Raw genomic sequence first — 24,438 nt, forward strand, 5'->3', positions numbered from 1 at the left:
GCCCGCATGTTCCCTACATGGTTCTACATTTTTCTACCGGCATGCAACACACCCACACTGGAAGGAAAAACCCGGCTGCCTGGCAACCCGAACCGTCTAGGGTTCATCAGCCGCTGGAGAAGCCAACACCATGTCGTGAACCTAGCGCAGAAGGTGTGTGGGCAGGAAAATCGACCATCCGGCACAGACGATGGTGTCATCGAATGAATAGCGTACCGGAACTGGTATCATTTTCCAACACCCACATGTGCGGTCTGCGACGGTGTAGATAAGAATGATGGAAAAAAGAAGCATAAAAGAAGTACTTTTGTAAGATTTCATTCAACCGTCGATAGCGTTGTATTAGATTTGCTTTGTACATTGAATCATTGATATTTTTTCTCAGCTGCTATCAAATAAAATACCTTATAAATTTTAGAAAATGTTGGATTTTTTTGTTATGTAGGTCGCTGCCCTTTGATGTGTTATACAAAATGCTTTCATTTCTCTTCTTTTACCCATTTGGTACACACACTTTCATTAACCGATCAATCATCGTAACGTCTATTTGAAAGGCGATCCTTTTGAAAATCGAATCTCGGAATCGGGTTTTCCACCCACTCTCCCGGCACCATATCGCTTTCGTTACAGCGCTAAAAGCTGTTACCCTTTGTCGTTATCGGAGAATTATATATATCATCTATTTTCCCGACAATGCCACCGTCTGTTTCGGAGGATAAAAAAGCTTGAGCAAGCTGATTACTTGGAACGAGACGGTTTCCATCGCTTTCATACCGTTTCGTGAAAGTATAGGTGGGTATTTTTGCTTTGGAAAAATCTCAGAAATACACCACAGTCCCTCCGAAATAAGCGACACTCGTTTAGTAAACCCCTTTCATAGCTGTAGCTATTGAGGAGATAACATTGAGTGGGAGAATCATTAAAAGTTTTACAAAAATAAAAGCTTTTTCTCCTACGCTTTAGTACTTTTTTAATTAAACCTAACATTTCAGCCTGGATTTTTTTTTTATTCTTGTTCCACTAACAATTGAAGTAAATGAAACAGACACCGAATTTCACGCAGGACATGAAGTGCATTATTAAAAAAGTCAACACCACAATTGATTGATGTTCTCAAACGCTGATGAAAATTTTGGTGCAATATCGATTCATTTTAATCGCAATGATTGATCCTCACATTCGGCACATTATAATAAGGCCAGCGGTGTTGGCACAGTTCGCAGCGCTATCGTATCATGGCCGAACTAGTTGTGAGTGACTAGTGAAATTTTAAACCAATTTTTCGTTTCCCGGGTGTGGAGCATGACGATGTTCCGAATGTGGCAACTTTATATTACCACCTAAAGGCAAGTGGAAAAAGGAATCCAGTTTGATTGATGGCTTTATATAATTATAGATAAATTTCTAAGTCATCTGAAACGTGGAACGAGTGGACGAAAAAAAGGATAATCATTTAAACTAAAAATAACATTCCACCTATGTGTTGCGAGTGTACAATGAAGTGGCGGACCTTACCAGTAATTAAAAATGGATTTAATTTGGTTAATTAACTTAACAACTTAATTAACAAATGAATGTAAAAATCGAACAATGAGAACACTCAACCGTTTTTTTTTTACAATCGTTCTTTGCAACAAAGGAATAATTCGTTAAAGTCACACATATTTTGCACACATTTTACACAACCACTCATCGCAGCTTCCTGGGATCAGTTTACTACCCCGCTGATCACCTTGTGGTGGCACGTGTGGGTGTGTTTGTGTTTGATCATGTCAAACAAGTTGCTGTTGGTTTGTGTGCCGGTTTGGTTAGACACTACTTTGCACACCAAAAGCACGATTACAAACCCACAGCCCAGAAGAGCTCTGTTGTCTGTCTTTGGTCGTGCCGACAAACCTTCACGGGGCAGGTCAACATGATAGCAGCAGGCGACAACACACACCCGAATATCACCACCAAGAAAAATTCCACCAACAAAGCGTCGCATCCAATGGCAGCGGGAAAATATATTTGCACGAAAGTGTGGGATGACAAACTCTTGGCGGTGGTGTGAGTGGTGTACTAACCTTCAGAAAAAAATAACCTCCCCCCCAGAAGATAGGACGTCATCGAAGCAGGTTGGAGCGTGTTCTTCGTGTCAGGTTGGGCAGCAGTGTAGTGTGGACGAGATCCGATATTTTTAGAACACCGAATTTATGGTAATGAACTTACTTGCTCGATCAAATTCTAGGGCGACAATTGCGAACGCGTTGCGAGTTGTTTGCCCACTAAAAATGAAATTTCACAAATCAATCACCGTGATGCGTGCACATAATGGGACCGGTTGGTTGTTTTTTTATTTCTTCTTGGACAACTGTCACCGACTACTAGATCTACTGTTTTGATCGATTATCCGTGGCTCCGAGTAGAGTCGTTGGTTTGACAACCCGAAAGATAAATTTAGCTTCAATTGCTGTCGTTCGTCTCCAGGTTTTCCATCACGAGCGTTATGCAATAGCCATTTAGTGTCCATCGACCGAGTGGGCCACAAATCACAGGCCAAAGTTCCTAATATCTTCCCCGGCTGGGGACACACGTCGGGTCTTCATTGGATTAGTCTCTACGGGGCGCTCTTCCCGTGCTGATAGTGCTGATGTGCGAAAATCCAGTCCTGACGGCTAGTTTTTGGCACTGTTCCGGAACTCTACGCGCATTATTCATTGCGATGCTTGGTGACACTCCATTCGTGGATGATTTGCGAAATCAATTGTTGATGGAAATCCAGTGCCCAATGTTGGCAATAAGCATCTTTGTTGTTTGTAAATTTAACATTTCAAAGATATGATTGCTTTTGCCAACGTCCTTCGCTTTGTCTTTAACGCAAGTCTGTTTTTGAACGAGGTCTTCTTTCGGCTATTACACGCCACTTGCTGCATACCGAGACAATAAAGATGCTTTTCCCATCGTTCGTGGCACCCATGCACATAATCGCGAAGGTGACACGCGCAAAGAAAACAGTAGAAAACAAAACCCACGAAAACGATAAGCAAATGTAACGAAAATGCCGCACAACAACCGCCGAACGGCCGGCACGGCAGTATGTATTTTGTGTACGGATCTACCGACACGCAACGGTGCCCAAGGGTACCACCCAGCCGTAAGGTATTTATCGATTTAATAACAATCCTGTAGCTAAAAATAAATTATGCATAAACTTCACTTGCATACATTTTCGGTCGCTTTATTGCCACCGTTTTCGGTCCTTCCACCGCAGGCACACCGCAAGACGTACAGGCCGTGTATCCTGCCCGGTTCGTGATGGAGGGGAAGGGGGGGGAGGGAAGCCATGGAGTCACGTTAACGAGGTCGGCGCCGATTTCCTTTGGAGCGTTTGGTTTTCCCCCAGTTTTGCTCGGACCAACACCAGCAACACCACGCAGTCCTGGGCACCAGAACACTTACATACACGCTCACACACACACACGCACAAACAATCACATCCGATGTAATACAGTTGAGTACAGGTTTTGTGAGGCGTAAGGAAAATCGCACAGTCGCAAATATCATCGGTGTGAAAAAGAAAACTCACTTTCTCGCCACACGACACTGACAGTTCGCTGTACTGGACGATTGTCAGCGTAAGGATGTGTGTGTTTGGGTGAGTGGGGGTGTTTTTTTTTCCTTGCTCGCCTTCTGCGATTCATTCATTTACGGTCGAGGAAAAAGCTCCCTCCCATACACACACAGACACACACAAATACGCGCGCGCTTACGCATTGATGGTAGCGAGACATACTGCTGGAACATCCTTCAATCCACCCCCAATCGTATAAGCTTTTAACGTGTTCTCCTTCTTAGTAATCAAAAGGAAAAGCATAACATGTTTAGCTGTTAGTTGTTTGTTCTTTACGAAAGCGATAACTTTTCCACCGACTTTTTGCAGCCCGCCAAATGTGTCACAGTAAAGGAAAGTAATACTAAAACAACGGTGCGGCTTGGTTGCTCTACCTTCCACCGGGGTGGGGCTCAAGGGGGGGTTGAAGAGAAAAACGGACCGAACAAACTTCCAATCTGGTTCAGGGGAAAACCGAGGCAAGCAAACGAACCGCTTGCAGGGCCACTTACACCACACAAAAAACTGCACAAACTGCTGATTTTTCTTAAAACTCTACGACATAAACCACTGTTCTACGAACTGCGCGTCACTCCCGGGGTGTAAAAAAAAAACGAACGCCCCGTCGGCACTCCGGGATCGGTTTATTGCTACACCTAGCTTGGCAACGTTAAATCTGCAACTGCGAGCCGTGCAAGATTTTCCACAGGCTCGCCTTACCGCGGTAGAGAACGGACGGCGCGAGAGCACTGAGCAAAAATTGTTTGCGGAAAATCTGTTTGTATGTGTGTGTGTGTGAGAGAGAGAGAGAGAGTACAACCGACACGTATACATGAACGCTTGGCTAGTAAATTGCCCTTATCCTGTGAGTGTGTGTGCACGTTCGAGCGCGATATTGATTTTCCGACGAAACCAATACAGGTTAAGGGAAATCCGAGAGAGCGAAAGACAGAGCGGGAAGTAAAGGTGTTTAAGGAAATTGGTTTTCATGTGACGGAATGATGCGGACGCTGGTGTAGCGCATGGTGTGTGGGAAACCGTGGGTGCGGCTCTGGGGAACAAAAAAATAACAAGTACGCGCACGTGGAGAGAGCTGTACAGCCGTGCGGCGAGGCCACTGGCGCTCACTGTTGCTCGTGTTGCTCCCGGAAGCCGGGAAAACTGGTTACGCTCTTACGGAAGCGAATGCTCGCCTGCTGGAAGGGGTTTTTCATTATCAGCCCAACGCACACGTGCAGTGGTGGCGGTAACTTTTACGCATGATGCCACCTGTTTTCTTCGGTGCTCAGCGAGGTTGCGCTTGGTATGTTAATTTGATTTGGAAATGTCACCGTGTGTAAATAATGGGTTTGGAAAGTTTGCTGATTCGCTAGATGTTAGCGGTATAAGAGTAAATCAGCGGTACAAAGTGTACGCAAAATATCTAAAAACATAAACTTTTAATACTACAAACGAAAAGTTGCGATACAGTCGAAGTATCATCAGCTTGTTGTGGAGAAATGTTTAATAAGGAATTATGTTCGTGTTCGAAGAATGCCAAATCGGCAAATAAAGACAAGTAGTTAAGATTATAATTACAGATAAAATTATACTTATGTTTTTTGCTTTATTCAATTAACAGCTTTATGAACAATAACTTCAATGTTTTAAATATCTCACTGACTGTCAAATCGAAGGTCCATTAAGCCTCCCGCTGTATCATTCTCACAGCGCATGGTGAGATGCTACTATGAGTGATAACGTTTTTTTTCTCCTGCTGTTTACTTTATTCAAGCCTATACGAAACATAACTGTTGCAAAGGAATTTTTGTATTGCAATGCACCCAAATTTTATTTTTGCCCAAAAGGCAATTACTGTTTTTGATGGGGAACACTGTATTGTAGATACCTTTTTGTTTATTAATTTTCAGTGAATACAGTAAAAATTACGTGCACTAAATGTTTTTCTCTAAAACCTAAGCTGGCAAATCTTCCGGTTGCACATTGTATGCACTCGTCAAATTATAATAACCGTTACAACGCATAAATAGTAAACCACATTATTGTGCCTATCTGTTGACGTGCCCTCGCTTGCAAATGTGCATATTTTATTGGTGTTGTTTCTCTAAATAGTCTTCACCCCTCCCCACACACACACACGCACGCTAGTTTCGCGAGTTGTTGATCAGTGTTCGATTGAACTTTACATCGGAAATGTTCACACACTCCAGCTGGTGCGTGGCTTCGTTAATGCCCACCACCATCTTAATCTCGGCAACAGTGCAATTGCTGTGCTCTTGGTTCAGTTTCGCACATCCGTCGATAAAGAACACCTCGCCGTCCTGGCAGTGGTTCAATATGCAGACCGGGTTTTTACCATTCGGTTCGATGTAAATGATCTTCCCAGTCGGGCAGAATCCTTTGGTGTACATTTGATAGCACTTTTGCTCTTGCGGATGATACACGAACGCTGTGGGAAGTACACCAGAAACGGAGATAGGGATTTTTTTTTCAGCGGAACTGCTAAATACAGCCAACGTTCAGCGTTCTCTACGACAACGGTGAACTGTGCTGATAACGAAACTACAGCCTTCACTTACTTGGCTTACAGTCGCAAACCCAATCGTGCTCATGGTCCCCCGGATAGAGGATTTCGTTTTCGGCGCATCGTTCCGGAATGTAGAGGGGTGTACGGTTCTTCAAGTAGATTAGAATTGGTTAGGAATAGGTGCACTTGATCTGACAATTGTTACCATATTTAACATTTACCCGAGCATTTTGCTTCGATTCTATGGCCGACTCTTCGGCGGGGTACGCGAAAAATTCCGTCTTGCTACTGTTTTTGTTGTCCGTTTTCGATGCAGTATCAGTAGCGGGCATTGAGTAGCTCTGAGCGATAAGGAACACAATGCAGATCACTTTGGTGATGGTGTCGAAATATTGCTCTGATCGTGTCATTGTTTAGTCTTCCGGCACGCAACTGGTGTAGCGCCCACTGTAGATTGATTTGTATGTATTTTTCCTACCACACACCGCTTAAGGTCACCACTAACAATCCTTGCCTGACCGGCTGCACGCAAGAAACTAAGTCGCACAACTGTTCGTTCTGCAGCTTCCGAGGCACACAGAGCACAGCGCAAGATCGCGATCGCACGCCGACACGGGCAAAGCACGCGGCACGCCACACTAATACACGAGAGAAGGGAGAGCGTATGTTGATAGTGCCAAAACAGGCCTCAGTACGGAGTTCCTGTTTTAGCCAGTAGCGCACCGTCTCGGGTGGGAAACCCCTACAACAAACATAACCTGTCTTGGTTTGCGGGAACTGTGACGGGCGCGTGGCGTGGGGACGGGCAGCACAACTCGGGAGGCTCATGACACAAGGGCGCGAAACCCGCGGACGCGCTCGACGACCTTCGTCGAGACCCGCTGCGATCCGTCCGATGAGCGGCGTAGTGGAAGACTCGCTGTTGGACAACTTACGTCACCGTTGCCGAAGCCGTTTGTGATTCTAAGTCAACGTACGGAGCGTGATAGGCGAACTGACCGAGAAGTGAAACTGGTTTTAATTCTGCATTATTGTTAGCTTTAATTTAACTTATATCGTGGCGTTTTACTAAAAAAAGGCATTAGACTTGTAAGTAAATAATACCGCATACCGCTTTAGGAGCAATTGGAAAATATATCGCCAGCGATTCATACGAACTACTTTAAACCGTAACTGTAATAATTCATAAATCAAGAGTGGCAAGAACTTATAAATCAAGGGTGGAAAAAAGTTAGTTGATTTTTTGAAGAAACTCAACAAGGCCCCCAAACGAGCGCGAACGAGTAACACAGTGCAAATGGTTTTTTTTTTAATGCAATATCAACCACCACTGCAAGTAGCGCTATGAATTAAGTTATAGTAATAAGTAAAAAAACAAAATATTCTTCAGTTGTATAAGTATCAGTACGATTGTACGTGATAGCGCAGCGTTGCTATTAAATTACCATAAATTTGTTTCATTTCCCGTCTATTGGTAAACCAAAAAACCCAACTGATTGCGATGCCATGCAGCATTCTTAATACAGAGACGCTGAAAGCAAAACATGTTTTTTTTTCTTGTGTTTGTTTCAACGCTTGATGCGAATCTTATCATCACGAAAAGCATGTCTGGGTGGAGCGCACCCCACGGGACGATGATGAGGATCCGGTGCGTTCGTGCTGTGGGTTTCGTTGTGCCACTTCGCACCAGTCGTAAGTTGACCGGTGTGTTTAACGGATCGATCACAATGGCAATGTCGCGCTTCCTGGTTGTGTGTTCGGTTTTTGGGTTTGCGATACTGCTGCAACCGTACGGTGGTGGTCAAATTTGGGCCCAGGAATTGTTTGGCTTTCCGGCGGATGTAGTGGTTAATCCGTACTTGGAAAATGCACGTGTAAGTAATGGCTCGGTTCCCGTACCGAGCTGTACAACGAATCCCGCAGTTATCAGCAGTGCAGCAAAAGGTCAAGGGAGAAAATAAAACACTGCAAAAATGATTTGAAGGATGTTGCGTGTAGCTTAGAAAACAATGGAGGCGTGAGCTAATTCGCTAGCTAAATGAAATGATTTTAAAATCATACGCATTTAACACATGCCTCTCACTGCCCAAACCGGTATAGGACCGCTGTGCAGCGACAAGAATTGCAGTGACGACACTAATTCAAATGGCAGCTTAACCTTGAAAAAGCGAACCAATTTCTTTGTTAGATTAAAGAGCTGATCGATCACAGCGTGTCGATCAGTTCCTGGAGTTTACGTAGCTCAAACACGGACGGAGTTTTTTTTTACTCGACTTAAAATTCGAAAGGGAAGTGAAAGTTATCAATATCAGTCGCTAGTAAGCGAAAGTTGAACTGTCCAAAATGATCGAGGATGATCTTTGAAGAATTGTGTAAAAACGTCACTATTGCTTGTAAGGAGTTTTCCTTTGTTATCGTTTTTTTTTTATGTTTCGTTTAAAGAATCGCACACCTGTTTACTTACCGGGCAAATGTAGTAAAAACGAAATCCTCTATCCTGGTGATCACGACAACGATTGGGTGTGTGACTGCCGACCAGGTTTGTAGCGCCGGAAGCATTTATCGCCTCTAAACCTATAAAAACCAGTTCTTATTGATATTATTTTCCACAATTCCGAATTTCAGGATATGTTTACTCCCCGCTCCAGGACAGTTGCTTTCCACTGTTTCAGCAGGGTTTCTGTCAGCCGGGAGAGTACGTGGATTTAGAGCGACCGTCGATGATTGTGAAATGTACACGCAACATATGTACCGGCAAGAATGAAGTACCGTACATGGAACGGTGCGTACAGTTGCATCGGAATAATCGGCTATGCAAAATTGAGAAACGCATCAGCTGGGTGATCGCTGTAAATACTACTACCTTGGAGTTGGGTTGTGTACAGGGCACTACAGACTTGCTCGAAGTGGTTGTCAATCGCAACACGGAGGATAATGATGAGACGACCTCAATGAAGATGAGAAAGGAACCGGTCGTATACTTCGAAGGTGTCGAACTGTGCCACATTGGTACGAAAGCAAAACACAATGGCCAGTGCCCATAAAGTTGCGTACCTCTGTTGATCACTTTCGCACACCACAGTGCCGCTTACATATTTCGGTGTATTTAATGCAATAAACTATGGTCAGTACATAACGTAAATGGGTGCGGCTATCGCTATGCATCCGATCGTTTTCTCATTTCAAGGCCCTTTTCAGCAATTGTGTGCGGTTCGCTAGACTCTTCGGCCGTATCCTCATCGTCTAGATTTTGCAGGAGGCGCTGCTTATGCTTTTGACTCTCCACCGCCTGCAGGAACGGTGACTGGTGGAATTCGGACCAGTTGATAAACTCATTGAACAGTGTTAACACCTGCGTGGGCGTCAGTTCACCGAACTCGGTATATATGTTCATATTATCGGCATAATCGTTCGATGACAGGGGTGACGACTTCTGCAGCTGACTGGGTAACACGCTTGCCGCTGGTGCTTTTTTCGTGGATCTTCGCGTATAGTTTGCGTTCAGTATTAATCTTGCCCCACAGTTCGGTATCCAGTGTCTGTAAATTGAACGAGAATAATGTTGAATTCTCCCCATCAAGCGTTGCAATTGCGCTTCTACTTACTCTAACGAAGGGATAATCCGATTCCGTCTGCTTACGTAATGTTGCGTCACAAACGAAGCAAACAGCCCCAAATTGTCGGGCAGCAGGTGCTCGTGGAGATTTTTCCGTGGCATAATCTTTACCAGATACCACTCCTCGGTTCCATCCTGTATGAGCTTTTGGTGGAGTGTGCGGAACTTCTTTGCACTACCACTAGTACACCAGGGTAGGAAGTGTTTGCGTGGTACCTTTCCCAGTAATTCGTGCTCGAAGTATACTTGAAACACGATCGTACTTCCCCGGTACAGTTTGTATCCGGCAGCTTTGGTTGATGAGATTTGCTGGAATGATATTAGTACAGCGTTAAACCATACACCCCCTTAAATAGATGCACAAAATAGTTCCACTTACTGCGTACAGCAAAGGTGACATCACTAGAAACATTTCATACCGTCCGAGGGAATAGAATTCGGATTGGTGCGTGATTGAGTTCATGATGTAACGCAAAAACTTCACCGTCCCGATTACAGAAAATAACCGGAAGCTGACTTCATCGTTCAGCTTCCGTTGTGGTATACCATCCAGCAGCTTTAAGACGCGCCGACCGTTGTCGAAACCGTCCAGATACGACAATCGCCACAATCCATTAAAATCTCCTATTCGAAGCACATCTTTGGGCAGGTTAAGTGACGACTGTAGCCGCATTTCAAAGGAGGCATCCGTTTCGTAAAGGCGCAGGTTGGTAACATTACGTTTCATAATTTGCTCAGTGAGTAGTCCAGGACCGGGATTTACTTCCACCAGCAAGCGATCAGACGGTAGATCTTTAGTAATGACGTTTGCGATTTGTTCGGCCGTTGTTCGATTTGCGACGTAGAATCGTTCCGTGTTTAGCGAGCTTTTTCGCAGTATCGCTGGTGGGAAGTGTTGCAATACGGACGCATCCATTCCTTCGGCGGTTTGAAAGTGTTCGACTATATCCTTTGGTACGGCAATGTCGGCACTGATGTCGGTTGATGCGGTTGTTGCTTTCGGTTTTCGGGTACGCATTGTTTTAGGTTTAAACGGTGCTGCATCGCCGTTCACTATCGTTCGATACAGCGAAGTTTGAATGTTTCTCCACCGGGCAAATAGATTTCGAGTAATGTGTAAACTGTTGCCGGTCATATTTAGGCAGTGCGTGTAGTGTTCCAGCTAGCACCACGAGTTTATATTGTGCACCTGTACGAGTGTCAAATATTTTTCATGATCCACAGTTCCTGGTAAGGAAGATAGTTGCGCAGAATGCGGATTTTTCACGATATAAACGATTTACAGCTCTGAAACCACGAGTTTCCCTCCGTTTATCTACAAACTGTTGCAAAAGAACGGTGCCAGTGTTTGGATCTGCAAAGTCATAGCAATTTTGACAGCGCGAGGTGGTCGTTCTGTGGTTACAACGGATCGTTCGAAACTTCGAACCCAAGATTCGTACGAATATTTGTGTGGTGAACTGATACATTTTCTGCTGCGATTTAACATTCCCAAACGGATGACGACGATCGTCGCTTTGATATTGGAACACAGTTGGTAAATTCATCGTTTCCTCCTGCCTTTTTATGTAATTTTATTGCGCCAGATATTTTTGAAGCGTTTCTATCAACCTCGATTTCTAGCAGCGACAGTGCTCGAATGAACGCAGTCACAACAGCTGCTCGAATTGTTCGTTAGGACGTGGCCGAATTAATACCGATGCAATTCCACGCGTCAACATAACTTCAAAATAACTTCATTAAATGTAACATCGTCCAGCGTACGTGCTGTTTCTGCGTTTATTCTGCTGCCGCGTCTAGTTGTAAATAGTGTTACCGAGTGTAGCTACCGGAGTAAAACGACGTACTCTCCGTTACAATCGCTACAATGCAAAAGTTTTTCGTACTACTGCTGCTGGCGTTGCCAGCCGTCCTGCTGACGGTGAATACCGGTAAGTTGAGGAGAAAAGCATGTGCGAAAGAACCCTTTTGGGCGATTTTCAACGTGGCACAAGCCTCGTTGTTATGGTGAAAGTGATCGTATCGTGTGCATTAACCCATTGCCCCATTACGCACAGGATCGAGTCCGTTCGCCTTTGCCGCAGAAGATGAGCTGGACGAGGAGCTGGTCGATGTGGAAACGGAAGATGCCGCTGTCGTGGCAGATGAAACGGAACCGGAGGATGAACCCGAAACGACAAAGTCACCGGATGCGGACACGTACTTGCTGTTCACGCGGCCATTACATGCGACCGGTTCGCAGCTCGAACTGCCCGCTGGTTACCCGGTGGAATTCTTGGTTGGTTTCACGAACAAGGGCGAATTTGAGGATTTCGTCGTCGAATCTGTCGAAGCTTCGTTCCGGTACGCCATGGATTTCAGTTACTTCATCCAAAACTTCTCGGCCGTTCCGTACAACCGTGAGGTGAAACCGGGCCATGAAGCGACCGTTTCGTACTCGTTCCTGCCCACCGAATCGTTTGCCGGGCGTCCGTTTGGACTGAACATTGCTCTCAACTATCGTGACGGCCGTGGTAATCAGTTCAGTGAGGCGGTATTCAACGAAACCGTTCAAATTACCGAGGTCGACGAGGGACTGGATGGTGAAACGTTCTTCCTGTACGTGTTCTTGGCCGCCATCGTGATTCTGCTGCTGGTGCTCGGCCAACAGTTCCTGGGATCGTACGGGAAGCGGAAACGTCCGACAGCTGCCCGCAAGGTCGTTGAAACGGGTACCGCCAGCACGAAGGATGTTGACTACGAATGGATCCCGTCGGAAACGTTGAAGCAGCTGCGTAAGTAGATCACACAGCCATCAAATACGATGCCGCTTACTGATGGAACCCTTTTCTTTCTCTCGCTACACAGAAAACTCCCCCAAGGGTGCCCCCAAGTCTTCGCCGAAACAGAGTCCTCGGCAGCGAAAGGCAAAGGCTAGCGTGCAGTAATTTGTACCATGCCGTTGTGCGTTACAGTGAAAGACTCGCCAGCGCCACTCCATTCCGTGCTGGGTCTGAATTGTGTGCGCTTTATCATCCCTTCCCGTCCCTTCCTTTACGCCACAGTGTCGTTTCGCAAGCATCGTTTCATTTCCTTTAGTGATTTACAACGCAGTGTCGCTATCATCTCCCTCGACTCCTGCGCTCGGTAACTTAGAATAATCCCGCTGTACACTCTTGAGACTGCAACCGAATGAGAATGGTCAGTGAGCGTAAATGGAAACGCGTGCAAGCAAGTCAAAGGTAGCAACAACACCTTCGCAAAAGGACGTTGACATTAGGCAGCAGGCAAATGATTTGGAGCTTCCAGCAGAGTGATCGTGCAGGGAGGCTCTTGCCCATCGTACGATCATGAAAGTAAGCGCAACAAAACAAAAAAAACCCATTAGTTATCACATTTGGGGAGTGCATTTAGCGCTTCCAGCACGTGCTCGTTCGGTTGAAATTATATTACGCTTCTGCATAATTTGTTTGTCGTTGGACTATCCTTTCGATAGCGAAACGCGGATCATCATCACCTCAGAGAACGCTGCTGCAAAAGCACAATTATGGAGGAAACTTTACTCAGCGGAGAGTCCGATAGAAAATGGTTTTTTTCTTTCTTTATCCGTAGTTGAACTGTTTATACTACTAATTTAATGAGAATGCGTGAGTACAGAGAAATAAAAGAGGAGAAAAATGTACTTGATATTGCGATTTGTGTCTATAATGTGGTGATTATTGGAAAGAAATGGCGCTGTTTGAGTAATCGTTCATCTTGAAGAGCTGAGTTTAATACTGCAATGCTAGTTGTTTAAAGCAATGTAAGCAATTAAATGTCTTTCAAAGTAAACACGAACACGGTTTATTCACACTTTCTGCCTTGAACTGCTCATCAAACAATAAGAAAATGTTGAATTTTTGATTGCGATATCAGTGGCGACATCTAGTGGTTGATAGCAAAGGCATACGAACTTGCATGCATCAATACAATTCGAAAAAAAAACCGTTTAGTTCGATCGCTTGCGATGGATTTTGATTTCAGAAAAACAGTCACGGCCAATGAAACACCTTCACAGTTTATATTTTAAAGAATAGAATATGGTAATACAAATGACTGTTAAGGCGATACGATCCATATTAAACGAACATTCTAACGCCCTGATTTGTAAGGTTGAAAATATATTAAAGGAAACGTATTTGAACTAATAGCAGGATGCTGAGTTGGGAGCGCACACGATAATCCGATTATTACACCAGGCATTTTTGCGAATATGAAACATTTTGATCGCGTTCATAAAAAACGTGATCTCGATCCAGTCAGGACTTAATTGTAACAAAACAAATATTAGAGATACGCGTTTGATATCCAGCTCTTATCGGGCGCCTTTTGGGCTATTATCGGACTGTTTTTGGGCTGATATCGGGCTTTAAACGGACTCTTATTGGGCTGTTATCGGACTTTTATCGGACTATTATCGAGCTGTTGTCGGACTCTTATTGGGCTGTTATTGGTTTCTTATCGGAATCTTGTCGGAATCTTATCGAGCTCTTAACGGACTCATATCTGGTTGTTCCCGGACTCTTCGCAATTCCTGCGTTGCTTCCGGTGTTAACTCTGGAGCAATCCACTTATCTCATATTTTTTCTCGCAGTCGATACGGATTTTCGGTGTTGGACTAGTAAAGGGATTAATGAACCCTTTCCGGATTTCCTATTACTAAAATTGGCAAGATAACGCAGATGACCAGAAGAAATAATTGAATGAGTACGGTGATTTCTGTAACTCAAATGAACTTGCAAAGCTTTGATTGATTTGCAGAATCCAAGGGTGCGAGATACAGTCTTCTTGCCTCATTGCAACTTGACCGATTTCAAGCGCTTCGTTAAGCTCCAAACCGATTGCTGCAGCATGACGGTGGAAGACCACCCAGGGATCTCTATAGCGAGCCGCGAGCTCACTGATACCAAAAACAAACAGCTGCGTGATTGATTCCGCACGTATGAGATAACTTGTTTGTTTAGTTTTTTTTTAAGGAAAATCCCGGTCACTAAACTGGGAACATACGCACGGTGCTGATAGGCGGATAAGCAGGACGACCGTGCTTAATGTCCAGTGATACGTTACTATCCAATCGTACGGGCCCTTTTCTAGCAGACATGTTTATGTACCCCCGTCGAAGCTTGATAAAGCTTATCGTAGCGAGTGGATAAGCGAAAAATTTGCCGCATCGAATGGGAGCGGAGTCCTCGGGAGCGTATATAAAGCGATCGGCAGCGACAGCTGTAACGCTTAGACACGGTGTGTCGTAAAGGATGTTTAAGTTTGTGGTAATTTTATCGCTGGTGGCCATTGCGGTGCACGCACAAGATGCGGTAGGTTTCCGTGTTCGATTCCGGTACGCTGCGGCTACAGTAGATACTAACAGAGCGTCTCTCTTTCGTTTCTCGTTCGACCATAGTCCCGGCCAATCATCAACACCAGCGGTGGACAGATCCAGGGTATCACATCCAGCTGTGGACTGTTCTGCAGCTACTTCGCCTTCAACGGCATCCCGTATGCGCAGGCTCCGGTAGGTGACCTGCGGTTCCGCAACCCCCGGCCCCACGGTGGCTGGCAGGGCGTGAAGGATGGCAGTGAGCACCGGGATACCTGCCCGTCGGGAGGCTTCCTCGGGGGAGTGTCCGGCAGTGAGGATTGCCTATATCTGAACGTGTACACCCAGAACTTGATCGGACAGCGGCCGGTGATGGTGTGGATTCACGGTGGTTCGTTTACCGGCGGTTCCGGTAATTCGTGGATCTACGGCCCGGACAATCTGATGCCGGAGGATGTGGTGGTCGTCACGATCAACTACCGGTTGGGCATTCTTGGATTCTTCAGCACGGACGATGTGCACGCGGCCGGTAACTGGGGCATGAAGGATTGCGTGATGGCGCTGCAGTGGGTGCGCCAGAATATTGCCGCCTTCGGCGGTGACCCGAACAATGTGACAATCTTCGGCGAGAGTGCTGGCGGTGTTGCCGTCCACTATCTCGTCCTGTCGAACAAGGCGAGCGGTTTGTTCCACAAAGCCATCGCCCAGTCCGGTACGGCGCTCGTCCCCTGGGGCTTCCAGTACCGTCCGCGGGAACTGGCCTACAAGTTGGCCGACAGGCTCGGCTACTCCCACGACAGTGCGCAGCTGGTGCAGAGTCTACGCAACACCCCGATCGAGCGGCTTCTAGATGAGCAGGGCGGTTGGCTGGACATTGAGATCCCGCGCGGTTTCAAGCCGTTCGAGTTTGTGCCGAACGCGGAACCGGTCAACTCGCCGGAGGAAACCTTCCTGACGCAGTTGCCGATCGACATCATGAACGCCGGTACGTTCAACCACGTACCGTTCATCGCCGGGTACATGAGCATGGAGAGCATGTTCATGGTGTACGAGCACACGATCGACAGCACGGTGTGGGATTCGTTCACGCGCAATCCGGACTACTTCGTGCCGCACTTCTGGAACATTCCGCACGGTACGGCGGCTTCGGCCGCGGTCAGCCAGGGTATCCGTAACGCGTACTGGCAGGATCGTCCCCTCAACGACAACATCATGGTCGAGTGGATGCAGTTCCACACCGACCAGCAGTTCATCTACGCCATCGACAAGACGATTCGGGTCCATGCGCAGCGCTCCAGCGCCCCGACGTACTACTATCAGTTCAGCTTCGACGGTGATCTGAATCTGGTGAAGCGCTTGCTGCTGCTCGGTAGCTGGCCCGGCGCGATGCACGCCGACGACATCCCGTACCTGTGGTCGGTCACGGATCTTACCATCTCGCCCATCCTGCCGACTAACCACGCACGCACGGTGAGCAATCGGTTTGTGCGCCTGTTTACCAACTTTGCCCGGTTCGGCAATCCGACCCCGAATGCGGTGGACACGCTGCTCCAGAACCGTCAGTGGCTGCCGGTAACGGCCGCGAGCGTACCGTACATGGACATCGGCCACGATCTGGTGACGAGCGTTAACCCGAACGGACAGCGCACCGCCGTGTGGCGCGATCTGGAAGATCGCTACGCTAACGATCCTTTCCGGTTCCCGCGAAAGTAACCTCAACTCAACGTATCTGATAGCTGTATAAGCGAAAGGGAGCATAAAATGCATCATTAAAAGACTTGAATTTTGTTTTCAATTTATGGGTTTTGTGCGATTTTTGACTACGGCAATATGCAAACCACGAAATCTATTATTTACCCGAAGATGACTCCTTTCGTTTGCTGACTCTAAACGATATTTACATAATTGTTTTTCATCTTAATGCACTTTCTCGAAGGCTCCTTCAATTTAGTAACGACTCGAGCAAAATCGTCTAGTACCACCGAAAATTCACCCCCTGGAAACACCCTGCGGGGGTCTAATTTTATCTTGTTTTTGCTCTGTTTGACGTCAGCGGCAATAAATGATGTACTGCAGGATTATCTGTATCAACGAATGCGAATGAAAGGTAGATTTGTCCGAACAGGCTTAGCAAAAATTCACTTAATTCGCCATTATCTGATTGCCTGATGCCTGTTTTATTACGCACATTTTTTGGTGTGGTAGATAAAAAGCAGTCGAAGGTTTCGATAACGGGGCGTAATTCAGTGACCAGGCGGTGTGGCGTCTTAAACCAACCGCTTACAATGGCTTAAAGTGTTAGAGTGCAGTTTTCAACGCTGACAAAAAAAAATGTAAATGTAGTGCTGCATGTGAGTTCTCTAATATAATTATATTTGTTGAATTTATAAAATTTCTAAAGTAAACTTTAAAATAAAAGTTTGTAAATTTTACTTTAAAAAGTATAACTTTGCTTACTTATTAAATCACTTTGATTATTTCATAAAAACATGTGAATCATTCAATTTGGAGGTAGACATGTCGGTATAACAAAACGGAGTCAATTTTACAGGTCAGAATTAAAACAAAACGAAAGAGCAAAGTAAGATATTTACACCGACCGATTCAAATTTCTCAACACCATTGTTAGATTTACGGTGCCGAATTTTGGGTTTACGATAGCAAAGTGACTGTTGACGACGAAATTCTGTGGATTCACAAAGACCAACTGGCTGTGTCGACCCTGTAATACGCAGCTAACGTGTGCATACATTTAGGATAGCCGAGCCATGAAACGTTCAATTTTCAACACATAATGCCTACTGATTGCAGACAGCTATGATGCAAATTGCATACTTTTAGGGGTGGCAAAATTAAAAAAAGTCTCTTTTGAAAATGACATGTAGGTGGCGCTAGCAGTGTATGTTCTAAATTCAAATCGACAGCGCAACGGTGTTGAGTATTTCCACAATTGCAGTTTTGATTGGAACGACATCCCTTCCAATTACCTCCTCCCGAAATTCCCGAATTCCTCCCGAATTTACCTCCCGTTCATATAGTGATCATAATCATTACATTTGCCTCTTATCTTTGCTTATGCAATGTAATCCACTGCGTCACAAGCCCTTTCAGTTTTGATTAATTGAACTGTTAATCTTATCTCTGGAAGGTTTGGTCCTCATCCAGACTGATCTCCAGACCCCAAGGTAGTTTAGTGTAAAATGGTGTCGTACAAAATGTTCACCCAAAAAGCTCCTTTCGTTCCATTTGTCAGTTTGTTGCTGCTAACGTACGTAATATCGGTTAGTTCGCAGAGTGACCCGGCCCGACCCATCATCGACTGTCCCGCTGGACAGGTGCAGGGTACAACGGAATCTTGCGGACTGTTCTGCACGTACTATTCGTTCAAAGGTGTGCCGTATGCGGAACCACCGGTAGGATCATTGCGGTTTCGCAATCCGGTTCCGCGTGCACGATGGCAGGGCGTTCGCGATGGTAGCAATCATGGTTCCGAGTGTCTACAGGTGACCCTCATTCCCGGACAGACCCGTGGTAACGAGGACTGCCTATACCTGAACGTTTACACGCAGCAACTGATTGGCATGCGTCCGGTAATGGTTTGGATACACGGCGGAGGTTACGGAGCCAATTCGGGGAATATTGAGGAATTTGGACCAGAAAAGTTGATACAGGACAATGTGCTGCTCGTGACAATAAACTATCGATTGGGTGCATTGGGTTTTCTTAGCACCGGAGATCGCTATGCCGCCGGTAATTGGGGGCTTAAAGATTGTCTCCAGGCTCTCCGGTGGATACGCAGCAATATTGCTGCCTTCGGTGGTGATCCAGACAATGTAACGATCTTCGGCAATTCGGCCGGTGCTGCATTGGTACATCTGCTGGTGCTGACCGACGCTGGACAGGGGTTGTTTCATAAAGCGATTGCCCAAAGCAGCACTGCGCTGGTACCGTACGCTTTCCAGACAAGACCAAAATTCTACGCAGATCGTATCGCGCTGGCCTTTGGATTTGGCACTGACAGCAGCACGTACGTCGACCTGCTGAGAACCATTCCGGCGGAACAGTTTATTCCGTTCCAGGAGGCTGCGTTCACCATTCCGGTGCCAAGATTTCTTCGTCCGCTCGATTTTGGCCCTGTGGTCGAACCGGCCGATGCACCGGAAGAAACCATCATACGGCAGCGCCCGATAGAGCTTATCCGATCCGGTGCCCATCGTGTTCCGTTCATCGTTGGGTACACGGATCTCGAAGGTGCCTTTTTCACTGCACTGGAGAATGCGATCGATCCGACGGTAAAGGGACAGTTCAATGCAAATCCTCATTTGTTAGTGCCTTTCTTCTGGAACGTAGGTGAAGGGTCCGCATCTTCCAGCCAGATAAGTGGCACATTTCGTCAACATTACTGGCAAAGTCAACCGTTGACGGCTAGTTTGGATTACGAGTGGACAGTTTATCAGACCGACCATCAGTTCTTGTTTGCCATCGATCAAACGGTCAGACTACACGCTCAAACTTCCTCTGTCCCGCTGTACTACTATCAGTTCACTTACGATGGGGATTTGAATTTGTATAAGAAGATCTTTGGCGTACAACATCCGGGAGCGATACACACGGATGAGCTTCCGTACGTGTTCCACATACCGGCGGCTATGCTGGAACCGGTTACACCCGACAGTCATGCAAACACCGTGAGCAGTCGTGTCGTTCGGATGTGGACGAACTTTGCAAGAACTGGGTAAGTACATCAGGCAGGATGTAAGAAACCGCTCCTTAGTTGTTCACCAAATGCTTTCCATCGACAGTAATCCAACTCCGATGCCGGAAGCATTATTACAAAACGTTTTGTGGCCCATGGTTGCAGCAACGGGTACAGGCTATCTTTCTATTGGGCACGATTTAGCGGCAATCCCACAAACTCCTAATCCAACCCGCATGAACCTATGGTACAACCTGCAGCAAACGTATGCAAACGCACCATTCGAAATATGAAATCAAACTTATCTAAAACGGACGCAATAAACTACATGAAAAAGAGCATTCAAATGAAACAATATTTGTTTATACTTTACGTTACATACGACTTTAAGTCAGCTTTAAAAAAATACTCTCATCTCATTTCCTGCTATCTCTATGCGTGATGTTTTGTAAAGCCACTTTACGTTTAACGGGTACGCCTCCTCCTTTGCGTAGGCAGTGTTTTACTCGGTCGTCTTATCGACGGGCGTGTAATACATGGAATCGATAAAGCACCTGGTGAAATCTCCGATAAGTTCTCGATCCGGGACCGACTGTGCGACACCGTAAATGGCCATCTTTCCTTCGACGGGCTTGGTTGGATTCTTCATGATCAATGTCACCTTACTGCGGACGTCCTGGATGAACTTGTCCGCCACACCAGCCTCCGTGTGCATGTACGTCACGCAGATATGTATTCTAAAAATGAGGACAGATTTACATGGCAGAGAAAGAGGGGACAAAAACAATGCAACAACTTACCCCGAGGGAAATTGGAGCGAGTTCAAATTCCAGCCCAGATTGCTTAACTCTCCGCCCAGTAGGAAAATGTCGAAATCACGCGACCCAATCCCGATGACACTTGTAGCGGGGGTACCGAAGATGAAGATGTTCTTGATGGCACGAAGTCTGTAATAAAACAAATTGAAGCAATCAACAGCGACTAACGGCAAACTGTTGCTAGGCAAACAGTGTTGCCTCCTTTCTGTCTTATACACTTACTCTTTCTCGATGTATCGAGTGGTATCGATGATACGCTTCGTTGCCTCCACGTAACCATCCAATCCAAAGTTCATCATAGTAGCCCAAGTCGCTGCGATAATGCCGCCCGCACGCGAACCATTTACCGTGGGTGAACCGTATACACCGCCTGGCCAGTCGGACGTCACGGTGTACTGGTAATGTCGGTAAACCTTCTCCGAGTACAACACTACCGATGAGCCTTTCGGCGTAAAGCCATACTTGTGCGTATCGGCCGAAATGCTCGTTACGCCGGGAATGCTAAAATCGAACGGGCGCACCGGATAACCGGCACGCTTCATGAACACAATCAAAAACCCACCGAGACATGCGTCGACATGCACCGGGATGTTGTACTTGCGCCCGAGTGCCGCTATCGCTTCGATATCGTCCATCGTACCGTACGGGAAATTCGGTGCCGATCCGACCAACATAACCGTGTTGCGATTGATGGCCCGTTCCATCGCCCTGATATCCACCTCGGTCGTGTCAGCATTTATCGGCACCACCTTTGTAAAGATTCCCAAGTATTTGGCCGCCTTATCGAATCCTGTATGGGCAGTGACGGGCAGTACCATGTTGGGTTTGGTAATACCACGCTGGTCGTTTGCATAATCGCGGTACGCTTTGCAGGCCATCATGATCGATTCCGTTCCACCCGTTGTCATGGTACCGCATGCACTTGGGCCACCGTGAAAAAGAGTAGCCGTCATCCGGACCACTTCTGCCTCCATTTTACACACGCCCGGAAACACATCAGGATGCAGCGGGTTAGTGTAGGACGCTTTACCATACACTTCCGTCACTAACCGAATCAGCTCGGGATTGTAATAGTACACGGCACCGGAAATGTATCCTTCCTTCCATCGGTAGTGCCCCAGTTCCAGGTATTCGTCCACTTGCTTGAGTATTTCATTCTGGCTCATGCCATCGTTTGGCAATTCGGTATAGTAGTTACCCGCCTGACTGATTTCCTTGATGAAACCGTCGTTTATTTTCTTAATTTCGGCATCGATCTTCCTTCGCACCGCTGGTATGAGACGAGCTAGTTTGAACACCTTCTTTTTCGCTCGTCTGTAAAGGCTTTCCTCCTGGAACAGCACCTGACACAGCCACACTGCGCTGAGCACCGTAGTCGTAGTTATGGCAACGATCTGCCACGGCTGGCGTCCGGTGAAAACTCGATCGATCGTACCGGTAACAACTCGCAGGTGTGGTTCCATATCTTTACAGCGGAATGGCGATGACTGACCTGTTGTGCGTAGTGTTACCTCCGACGAAACGCGTAACTATGACCATAAGCAGGGAACAGTGCAATCTCCGATAACGACTCTGCTACTGATAAGAGCGATGCATGGATGATGATGACGGCAAGATTAACACTACGAAGGTTATACCCGTAAGAACGAAGGTTGTTTTGCCTTCTATAGAAATGTGTAAACTCGATCACTTGAGTTAAATTCTTCCTGCAAAACAAAGACAAATGAGCTGTGCTTAGTCACAAAGATTGAACATGGATGCAACGAGCGTTCTTTATTGTTCTCGTTACATTAATGTATACCTAGTAGACGATTCGATGCTAGCACAGGTTCGCTCCGGTCTCGATTCCAACCTTTGACTTCATAAATTGTTGGTCCCTAATGTTGAGATCGACACTAATGTATCGCAATGTTCCGCCCTTTATGTTATTCACACCACAAACCCATTTAAATATCTTCTATTTTGAATGTACGACAGCAAGCTTGACTCACTGCCTTGAGGAGATAGAAAAAAACACCGATGCAACTCAGCACAATGACATTTGATAAACGTCAATTTCAAAACATAAACATGCACAGTGTATACCATATTTTACGGATGCTTTTCCTAAAAAATAATGAATTAATTATAAACCGATCTATAGTTACAAATGAAAAAAAATGAGACAAATAATTTTCATACAATAGTTGATCAATGATAATATCATATGGAAAACGGACCTTCTGTTCGACATCAAGCGCAAGAAGCTGGTGTAGATGATTTGTCCGCACTGTACTTTTGACAGTGCAGCTTGTAAACACAAACAAACAAGCCACACAGTTTGAGCGGTATTCCATTCTTCACATAACTGATACAATATCAAAGAAACGAATGTTGAAATGACTACCATAACGCTGTAAGTAAAAGCAACACGGAATTCCACGCAAATACCATAGAATTCAACATCTTTCCTCCATTGTAGTCCCCGTCATGATGTTACGAAGTTTTGTCGCTTTTGTCTGTCGGAAATCAACCTTCTTAACGTGATCGGCGCTAGTGCGGAAGAGCAAGAGACTCATGGTGAATTGCTGCGGCTTGTGAACAATTATCTCAAAATCGAGTTCGAGCCTGACAAGGACTTCCCGAGTGCCATCTGTGAGATGTGTATTGCGTTGCTGCATGATTTTGACGCTCTGTACAGAAATGCACACGACTACAACTATGCGCTGAGATTGCTCGCGGAAAACCCGACAATGGCGGACATAGAAACGGAAATTCCTGTGAACACGATAGAACCGAGAATGGCTAATCTCGATGAACCCTCACCATTGGTTATCATCGAAATGGACAACAACGCCTACGGGGAAGAAATACTCGCTACAAATGCTTTGGACGGACAGATCGTCTTGGAAGATGTACCTGTAAACGATACCGCTGAACAAGAGGCACAGATCGATGTGTATCATGTCGATGGTGAGCTGCAGCATATCGTCATGGAGGGCGGTACCTGTATCGAAATTCAGTCTGAAGACGCTCCAAAACTAGAACCACCAGCACGAGGCAATCTACTAAATGCGTCTCTCACCAAAACCGGCCCAAACATATTGGTTAGAAAACGCATCACTCCACCATATGCAGCAACATCACCTCAGTTACCTAAGAAACCTGTGCCAATGAAACCTTCAACGATTGCCGTAAATAATACCCCCACCAGGACACTAAACGTGCAAGCAAACACGAAAAGACCTTCTCAACAGGCCGGACACAAGCAATATGTGGCGGCAACAGGTCCAAAGCAACTTTTCCGTTGCAATCACTGTACGAATCTTTTTGTAGAACTTTCCAACTTATACAGTCACAGTTGCCCAAAACGGCAAAGAGAAACCGTTCCGAACAATTCTACCAGGCCGACGGTGGTATCTAGCGACGGTCAGCGGATTAAATGCAAGATGTGTAACATGTCCTACCGCACGAAGCTACAGTATCAGAAGCACGAATATGAGGTGCATGGTATTAGGAATGAAAACTTTGGCATCAAGTGTACCATTTGCCAGAAACTGTTTTCCCAGCGCCAGGATTACCAGCTACACATGAGAGCAATACATCCAACTCCAGGCATGAGTTTCGTAAAGGTACACTCTCAATGATAATTAGACTAAGGACAGAAATGTAGACTTGAATGTAGAATGACTACAATAAAGACTTCTACGACGATGAATAAAAAAAAATATTTTCAACATATATTAAGTTTTATGCAATTCCCAAATAAAACTTACCGAGAACTGCAAGAATGCTTCGTCAATATCTGTTTCTAAAAATTGAGTATATCTTGCCCGACCCGTCATGTACTCAGTGTCATCATGATCTTCTACTTC

General features: G+C 45.9%; 8 protein-coding genes across 8 annotated transcripts; 5 read left to right on the forward strand and 3 right to left on the reverse strand.

The window, feature by feature from the left end:
- Positions 1-5,736: 5,736 nt before the first annotated feature.
- On the reverse strand, positions 5,737-6,529 carry LOC128708460 (uncharacterized). The gene is made up of 3 exons (XM_053803438.1): positions 6,341-6,529; positions 6,172-6,268; positions 5,737-6,041 (listed from the first exon to the last, which is right to left on the reverse strand). The coding sequence occupies exons 1-3, from the start codon at positions 6,527-6,529 to the stop codon at positions 5,737-5,739; spliced, it is 591 nt and encodes a 196-aa protein (XP_053659413.1).
- A 1,227-nt stretch (positions 6,530-7,756) lies between these two features.
- LOC128717591 (uncharacterized) lies at positions 7,757-9,163 on the forward strand. Its single transcript, XM_053811454.1, has 3 exons — positions 7,757-7,993; positions 8,562-8,658; positions 8,745-9,163. Exons 1-3 carry the CDS (start codon positions 7,757-7,759, stop codon positions 9,161-9,163), a joined length of 753 nt encoding a protein of 250 aa, XP_053667429.1.
- Positions 9,164-9,276: 113 nt separating this feature from the next.
- LOC128717607 (dimethyladenosine transferase 2, mitochondrial) lies at positions 9,277-11,204 on the reverse strand. Its single transcript, XM_053811456.1, has 4 exons — positions 11,178-11,204; positions 10,115-10,897; positions 9,725-10,044; positions 9,277-9,658 (listed from the first exon to the last, which is right to left on the reverse strand). The coding sequence occupies exons 1-4, from the start codon at positions 11,202-11,204 to the stop codon at positions 9,277-9,279; spliced, it is 1,512 nt and encodes a 503-aa protein (XP_053667431.1).
- Positions 11,205-11,602: 398 nt separating this feature from the next.
- LOC128719101 (translocon-associated protein subunit alpha) lies at positions 11,603-12,662 on the forward strand. Its single transcript, XM_053812722.1, has 3 exons — positions 11,603-11,666; positions 11,793-12,509; positions 12,583-12,662. The coding sequence occupies exons 1-3, from the start codon at positions 11,603-11,605 to the stop codon at positions 12,660-12,662; spliced, it is 861 nt and encodes a 286-aa protein (XP_053668697.1).
- Positions 12,663-15,008: 2,346 nt separating this feature from the next.
- LOC128707240 (juvenile hormone esterase-like) lies at positions 15,009-16,783 on the forward strand. Its single transcript, XM_053802191.1, is given in 2 exon segments — positions 15,009-15,038; positions 15,122-16,783. Coding segments are annotated over 2 exon segments (1,692 nt in total).
- A 1,502-nt stretch (positions 16,784-18,285) lies between these two features.
- On the forward strand, positions 18,286-20,059 carry LOC128708433 (bile salt-activated lipase-like). The gene is made up of 2 exons (XM_053803411.1): positions 18,286-19,805; positions 19,873-20,059. Exons 1-2 carry the CDS (start codon positions 18,286-18,288, stop codon positions 20,057-20,059), a joined length of 1,707 nt encoding a protein of 568 aa, XP_053659386.1.
- Positions 20,060-20,268: 209 nt separating this feature from the next.
- LOC128717622 (sphingosine-1-phosphate lyase) lies at positions 20,269-22,047 on the reverse strand. Its single transcript, XM_053811457.1, has 3 exons — positions 20,807-22,047; positions 20,567-20,713; positions 20,269-20,503 (listed from the first exon to the last, which is right to left on the reverse strand). The coding sequence occupies exons 1-3, from the start codon at positions 22,045-22,047 to the stop codon at positions 20,269-20,271; spliced, it is 1,623 nt and encodes a 540-aa protein (XP_053667432.1).
- Positions 22,048-22,962: 915 nt separating this feature from the next.
- LOC128708782 (uncharacterized) lies at positions 22,963-24,210 on the forward strand. The gene is made up of 2 exons (XM_053803762.1): positions 22,963-22,979; positions 23,046-24,210. Exons 1-2 carry the CDS (start codon positions 22,963-22,965, stop codon positions 24,208-24,210), a joined length of 1,182 nt encoding a protein of 393 aa, XP_053659737.1.
- The last annotated feature ends 228 nt before the right edge of the window (positions 24,211-24,438 follow it).

Source organism: Anopheles marshallii, chromosome 2 (genome assembly GCF_943734725.1).
Source record: "Anopheles marshallii chromosome 2, idAnoMarsDA_429_01, whole genome shotgun sequence".
NCBI lineage: Eukaryota > Metazoa > Arthropoda > Insecta > Diptera > Culicidae > Anopheles > Anopheles marshallii.